The 7,714-nt window shown below is 40.2% G+C and overlaps 1 protein-coding gene across 1 annotated transcript; it reads right to left on the bottom strand.

Annotated features, from left to right (window-relative positions):
- Positions 1–32: 32 nt before the first annotated feature.
- tmem51a (transmembrane protein 51a) lies at positions 33–6,420 on the bottom strand. Its single transcript, XM_034087355.2, has 3 exons — positions 6,214–6,420; positions 3,894–4,377; positions 33–2,921 (listed from the first exon to the last, which is right to left on the bottom strand). Exons 2-3 carry the CDS (start codon positions 4,325–4,327, stop codon positions 2,549–2,551), a joined length of 807 nt encoding a protein of 268 aa, XP_033943246.1. The 5' UTR covers positions 4,328–4,377; positions 6,214–6,420; the 3' UTR covers positions 33–2,548.
- Between the last annotated feature and the right edge of the window lie 1,294 nt (positions 6,421–7,714).

Here is a 7,714-nt window from a genome sequence, read left to right as displayed (position 1 = left end):
TAACAAATACTTCCTTTTATTTCTCATTCAATATTCATGAGATACATTTTAACTGAGCATAGAAAAGCACATTTTCACAGTACATATAAAAGAAAGATTGAAGTAGTAAAAAAGCAATGATAAATGAACTGACAGCATGTGTTTGGGACACTCGTCTATGTAAAACAGAAAGTGACTTCTAAATGATTTCATCAATGTAACACATTTTGACTACAGTCATATAAAATCAATCATGTAATGAAATGGTCTTTTACAAAACGAGGTACGATGAATATGTCGGCAGTACTGAACATGACAAAAGAATGAAGGCATTGAAAGGCTTTTCTCACGGACGACCAGCTGTAAATGATTGAGAAGCTTTTCTGCATTAACTACACTGACTTTGACTCAAACACACAGTGTAGATGTAGGTGATGAAGTCACTAATGAAATGGGGCTTATATATCACACAACAAAAGAGGAAACAATGTTTAATGATACAACTTCATAACATTTAAACTCAAATCGTAGGTTGACAGGTAATAATGAAAGTGCATGGTTTTGGATCTCAGGCCACTTTGTCTTTTCTCTGCTCATTCTCTGCATACTTCGGAGTGAATTCATTCACACTGTGGTTGGAGCAATGGGGATGAGCAAGCGAGAGAGCAATGGCTTCTGTTGTTATGTTGCAGCTGCACAGTCAACGAGCTTTTCTTTTCTTTTTTGAGTACGAAATAGAAAGTGGGGAGAGAAGCAGAGACTACACTTCTGCCTTCACAGCACCACAGTGTTCGCCATGGGTACAGGGCTTTCAACTGGTCAACGGCTCCTTCCATTATGCTCTCACCTCCTTCCTTCTCGTTTTAAACACTGCATTGGAGGAGCTCAGGTTCAGTCATACAATGCCTTTTTAAAAAAAATGTTTTTGGAGAAGCAGCAGAGTTGTTATGAACACGGAAGGCACTTCTCTTCAGGGTGTGAAAGTGGAGGGCAAACTCCTGCAGGGGGTTAGCAGAGGCACTCCTTAAAGACTTCATGGGTGAGACCGTCTACATCCCAGAATGTCATTTCTCTTTGAGAAAGGAAGCTATGAGCTGCTTTATGCAAGTGTAAATAGAAGAATTCAGCCAATAAATTAATCACAGTCCCCTCCCAGTATCTCACTAACCGTAGTTTACATTTCCCAATGTCTGTTTGTTTGGACACTCACAAACTCTGAAGCTCATTGTTTAGCTAGACTTATGGAAGAGAACCAAACTAAATGAGTTCATTGTGAGGAGAGTTTAGCAAGCTAAAGTCCAATCTATGTTTCTCAGGAAGGTTAGGAATCAACTTAAATCTAGACTTTCACTGCTCACTTAGATGGAAACATGTCTCTAATAATAGCATGATAGTCTGTTCGATAGTTAGGCAACATTGTACTAGCTTGTCAAAAAACATAAGCTGACGTTGGGTTTGTTTAGGCATCTTTGTGCATTCAAAAAGGTCAAAGTCCTTACTACAGCTTTAAGTAAAAATACTATTTCATGATGCATAAATTAGACAAATGACACCTGATTTTGGAACTGCTTAGTAAAGAAACACCCACAACCTTAGAGACATCAGCTTAAGTTCCACACTGTTTTCAAACTAGCCTCTAGCCCATGTACAGCACAGGGTTTAGTCTTTCTAGGGAGAAATATAAAAGCTAGGTTTTCTCTTAAATGTGCTGATATTCAGTAGCATTTAAGTGCCTTTATATTCTAATCAAAACAAGAGATATTCTGTTAGCGTTCAACAACTACATTTCCTCAGGCTCTGGTAGAGGGCCTGTAAGAGTCATGGGAGCAGATAGATGCTAACAACGCTTTGTTGTCTTAGTAGTTTCTTAAATAACGCTGTCCAGTCGATTCCCCATCATTGAATATGTAAACCCTAGTTTCATGTTTCAGCTTTTAAATGAGAGGGACAAAGAAAACCTGAAGCTAGTGTCAACATTGGCCAAAATCCTCTCATTTTCTGCAAAGCTCTAGAGGACAAGGAGAGAATATATTTCTAACTCGGAGGGGGAGTTTTAGTGAGGCATACCACATCACGTCAAGCCAGCTGAGCACATATTACAATGTCAGCATGAAGCGTTCATTTGGTAAACCGCTGGTAGTAATCCAAAGCCCCACGATCTCTTTCCCCGTCCACTCACCTCTACAGTCAGCGCACTTTGGACCACCCAAAGACGATGCATAATCAGAAAACGACTTCAAGGAAAACTGCATTTGGTGTGTGCTTTTAGTCCAACGTGCCACAGTTTGAAAGAATCTGTCACACTGAGGAAGGTTCCAGCAAGTTTGTGTTTCAGAGATCCAACGTTAGAAAAGTATAAAGGTTTCTCTGTTCTGTGCTTTGGAGTGATATGACACGTAGTGATGAGTTAGAACAGAAACAGTGTTTTATAAAAAATGTTTCACTCCGAATGTTCTGCAGGAAGAGCCCTCTTCAAGTCTTTTCAAAACGCAGATCCAGTTCCATGAAAGGAAATCATGGAGGATTCCAGGAATGTCAGTAGATTGTTTTAAACACGATCAGCTTGATATTAAATGGGAGGCACTTTATCCTCATACTGCGGTGGAGGGGTCAGCGGTTCTATACTGAACCTAGCTGCTGGCTGAGAGTTATCAATGTTCTTCATTTGCAGCTTCTCAGATTTAATCCTGCGGATCGGGAGGAGCTTGCGGTTATTTTCCCCAGCTTTGCGATTTGATGTGGAAGCTGCAGCGGGCGATCCGGGAGTTGTAAACTCAGACTCCTCAAATTCATACTGTACCCCGTCAACTTGGACGAGGTCATCGTAGGACGGCAGTTGGGAGGGGCTCGGGCGGAGGTTGCTCTGACTGACAGGGTACTGGCCGCTGCCCACCACGTCCTCGTAGCTGGGGACAGCGTAACGCTCGGCCTGCTCCTCGGCACTGCACACATTTATAGAGACAGAGAGACATGAATGACACGCATGAAAAACTGTGAACTCTGTTATGTCCTGTACTTGATCTTAAAAATGAGAAGGGGAATAATTATTAATACATCTAATTATTATTCCAAATATTTTAAGTGAATTTAATGCCTTCAACACTCATTCTCATTATACATACATTTTAACATTAAAACACTACCGACTGTAAGGAACAACCATCATAGCAAAATGTCAACTTATTTCTTCTAAAAGTGTTATTATTTATGTGATTAATGTAATCTGAATTTTTTTTTATTATTTTTCATTTCATTATCATAGCATAAATGAATTCAATAAATCATTTTTAAACTGCATAGGTGGAATTGGAACACCAATACAAGGTATAGCGTTGGGTATTTTTTTTAAAACCACTTATTTAAACTATTTGAAAATGCAATGATATTAAGTAAATCGCAAATAATTGATGGACAAAGTCATGAACATTTCGCAAGCAAAAAGAAAACTTCTGTAAAATATAACAAATTGTATATCTCTGGGGTTAGGATTAGGGTTAACCACAAAACACTTTTCTAATTAATATCAATGATGTGCTAGCTAGGAGAAATAGTCGAGACTTATGCTTAAGACCATGCTTTGAATTAAAAAGGCTGCTGTTCGACAGCTACGTTTTAAGTCTCAGAACCTCAAAGAGGAATATGTGCTTTGTGATTTGATAAAAAATAAACTAGACCTTGTTATCAATATCATGGATTATGGATACAATCACTCATTTTAATAATGCTCTTAAAGTAAAGTAAAATGTTAAAGATCACAGACGCTTTTAAAATAATCTGTTAATAATAGTTTTGACCAAACAAAATAATATTTAAAATAAATAAACAAATCCACCAGCAAAATGTTCTCACGTGCACAGGATTTGCAGTTGGCATAAAAAACTGTTGTTTAAGTAGAAATCGATGACTGGACTCACGTTTCTCTCTCCACCTGCTCCCGAGCGGCCACTCTGTGGCTCTGAGCCTCCTGCAGCATGAGCTGCTCCCGCTGTTTGTTCCTCATCCCCAGACACAGGGACAGCAGCAGCATGACCACCCCGGAGCCCACCAACACGAAGGCCACGGAGGACGCTTTATGTTTCCTCCCGCTCGTACCACTGCCCTCTCCTGAACCGCTGCTGCTGCTGTTGTTGATGTTGTTTCCAGCCGCGTCTGCAGGTACCACGCTCCAAACAATCATCACAATGCCCAGGGCAACAAGCCCAACGCCCAGAGCACAGAGTGCATACTGGGAACCTGAGTTTCCAGTGTTTTCACTGCTGCTGCTGTTGTTATTGTTGTTGTTGTTGTTGTTGCTGCCAGCAACTCCTCTTCCAACGGCGCTTGGTGGAACATCCACACTGGAACACATCTTGTCAGTCCCAAACTTTCAGTCAGGCCAGCTTGCAGGGAGGTCAAAAGCTGTAGAGAGAAGTAAATGTGAGGTCAACACAAACTTAGAAACATACCACAGAATGTAACAGCAACAGGGGTTGACTCTCTTCAGCCCAGTTATAATGAAGAACAGATCATGTTGCTTCCGCCCAGATATTCGTTCTTTATGAGAACCAACCGCTTTTACTGTAAAAATGACGGAACATTAATTTCCCTGAAGTAAAATTACCTTAGTAAAAGGTTTTCTGTGAATAGGTGTGCTGCATGGTAAACAATTGACAGACGATTTACCTTTCAAAGTCACTCGTTACCCAATGTCCACACATTACAAGGGTAAGAGCTGCTACTGTATGGCCACTGTAAAAATAAAATAACTTTCTTTTTCCATCCTTTAAATCTAATGTTCAGAGCAGTAATGTGCTTTCATGTCAATCCAAAGACAAACATTATTAGTTTAACATTAATCTACCTAGAATTGCGACTATCAGTGTACCAGTTGAATAATCGGCATCTACTTTGATAATAGATTCATCTTTTTCATGAATAACTGGCTGAAACTGAATATACTTGATACATTAAAGACAGCCATAAGAGACATTTTAAAATGGGATGGACATTTGTCTGTTTATTATTTAATAAAAAGTAGACAGAATGATCTATTATGGATAATATGATAACCTTGTTAGTTGCGGACCTAAATGTGAATGTTGCACACAGTAAAATGATTCTCAGTAATGCAGAGAGCATGACTTCAGCATACTTGCACATCCACTGCATACTTGGAACACATACAGGCCATTTATCACCGGGCTACCCGGCAGTGTAACTAACTATTGTATCTTTGCAAGATCAGAGAATAGATGAAGACTGCTGGGAGCTGTAAACATAGGTCAGATAAGAAGTACAAGGACAAATTGTCTATAAAAGAAACCATGTGATAATTCAATATGAGCACTCATTTGTCCCTGAATCCACCCTCAAGGTATGCCAGTTTGTACACTGCAAACATGCCCAGACCTGCTGGGATTGAGGGCAAAAGCCTGAAGAAAGTTAACACCAGCTCCAATTTAGGAATACCCTCAGTGAGGAATGCAAGGCATGGGACTGGATTATGCGCATCATGGCAGCTGCCTGGTGGACACACACACACACACACACACACACACACACACACACACACACACACACACACACACACACACACACACACACACACACACACACACACACACACACACACACACACACACACACACACACACACACACACATCCCTCAGCAGCCTGTTGAGAAATCCTGAGGAACATTTACGTGAAGTTATCACATATTATTGACCTGTGTGGGGCGTGTAGCTCTGCACACTAAAGGTTATATTTCACCAGTTGACATGTTTAATAGTAAAGTTAGTAACATGACTTTTCCGCTAGTAAACATCTTATTTCCTCCCACAAAGCCCCCTGTACAACATGTAGCTAAAGTGAGATTTCAAGTCGGAAATAGTTCTGCAACTGCAACCATCATCTGTTTATCTCTTTTCACTCTTAAACAGTATAACCCGGGTCACATGTTACGCTTAATAAACTAAAAGGCAATGAATGATATGTGAGTGTCAAAATGTCAGGTAGAATTAAATTCTCATAAGAAACGTTTTTAACCGTTGTTTTGCTAACACATAGCGCGCAGTGTCTTATGGGTTAACACACTGGGCGGGTTGCTTACGTTGACCACAGCAGGGTACGTAAAGCAGCGCGACAAAAACTTTCCAGAACCTTAAAAACTTTGATTATATTTAACTTTTAGTAACACTTAAACCACACAAAAAGTGGTCAATGCAGCGAAGGGGTAAACCGGCTTTACACTCACCTTGGCATCGTTTTGACGATAAGCTACAGATGTGTTCTTCCTCAAAGCAGGGAGGTGTGGCGTTTATTTCCAAAATATGAAGACAATGATGAGTGTGCGTGAAATAATTTGGTCACAAATAAACGTTAAGGGTCAGGAACTTTCCTTGTGTGACGGATGGGCCCAGCAGACAGAAGGAGGAGGAGGAGGAAGAAGAGGAAGAGGAGGAGGGGGCTCACTGCTGCACTTCCAGTTTCTTTAACCCTTTCATTGTCGGGCTTGTCGATGGATGGAGAGAAATGAAACATGTTTGACATTTTACCAATAACCCATTGGCTGTAGTCCTCTTTGTCTTCAGTCTTGGTCTGCTGACGAAGACATAAGCTAGTTTTAACTTTAAAACACGCCATATGATTTGCATCGAGTTTAACTCTTCTAGCGGTCACTTTATTTGTGCTGCTCTGTAAACAGCCGGGAAAATACACTTCAAAATTGAACATACGGCATCTTTGGACGATAGAACAAATGCTAAAAATATCCCAAGGACTTTCCTGTACAGTAATATGTAATTTTGCACGAATTAAATGCACCTAAGACACATTATGTGCATGCTCACACATTGTCCATGCAAGACCCCCACAGGACTTTTTCACAACAGATATTTATTTAGCCATAGCAGGAAAAAGCAAGAAAATATTATCAACGATAATGTGTTTTCAGGGAATAAATTAAACTGCTTATTGTATCAATGTATAGCTTATTGATTATCACACAATTATTATGATGCTTTTATATGATTCAGTTCAGAATGTGACATTTGAAGTTTTGGCTACCCCTCCTCCACCACTGCTCCTGCAAGAAGGAGAAATCCCCTTGGTGAGGCATCATAGGGGAATTCTTGGTGAAGTGGAATATTTGTGTTAGTGTGACAACTATACAACTAGACGGATTAAAAGTGAATGACTCATTCTGACTCACACCCTTGATGTAAAATACAAAAAAGGACAATTGTTGAAAACCAGTGTTTCAAAGCTCTGAGGGTAAGCATGGGTCATTAAGGGTTCAAAATGATCTTGAAGTGAACAAAACACGTGGTTGAGGTCCCTCTGAACATTGTATATAACAGTCATTTTCTCTCTACTTTCTATTTGTTGTTTTTTTAAACAGACACACATCTTATTTGGGTCAAATCTCACCACAAAATGTTGAAGACGTTTTTTATGTCCACGAAATGATCTTTGACCAATGACCACGAATAACAACAATCAAGTAAGACTGAAATCCACTGACTCAATGTGTGCTCAGTACTTCCCCGTGCAGTAAACACAGGCAAGTCACATCATACTTCACGCAGTGATAATTATCACTCCTTTTAAGCCCTTTGGACGGACCCAACCTCAGCGACCCACCCTGCTGATACAGCTGGTGATTTACACGTAGGCCATACGTTTACACATTGCAGGAGAGTTACCCAAGGCAGTAAAACTAGGCTACACTTGGCCCTGTTGTTTGTCCCAGTGTC

Source organism: Pseudochaenichthys georgianus, chromosome 7, assembly GCF_902827115.2.
Source record: "Pseudochaenichthys georgianus chromosome 7, fPseGeo1.2, whole genome shotgun sequence".
NCBI classification, from domain to species: Eukaryota; Metazoa; Chordata; class Actinopteri; order Perciformes; family Channichthyidae; genus Pseudochaenichthys; species Pseudochaenichthys georgianus.
The sequence above is the reverse complement of the archived record's forward strand: the minus strand, read 5'-3'. Positions and strand labels throughout refer to the sequence as shown.

Coding starts and splice junctions, on each gene's coding strand:
- tmem51a (XM_034087355.2), bottom strand. CDS start 4,327: ATGTGTTCCAGTGTGGATGTTCCACCAAGCGCCGTTGGAAGAGGAGTT. Junction 2,922..3,893: donor GAGCAGGTGGAGAGAGAAAC/GTGAGTCCAGTC, acceptor AAATGTGTGCAG/TGCCGAGGAGCAGGCCGAGC.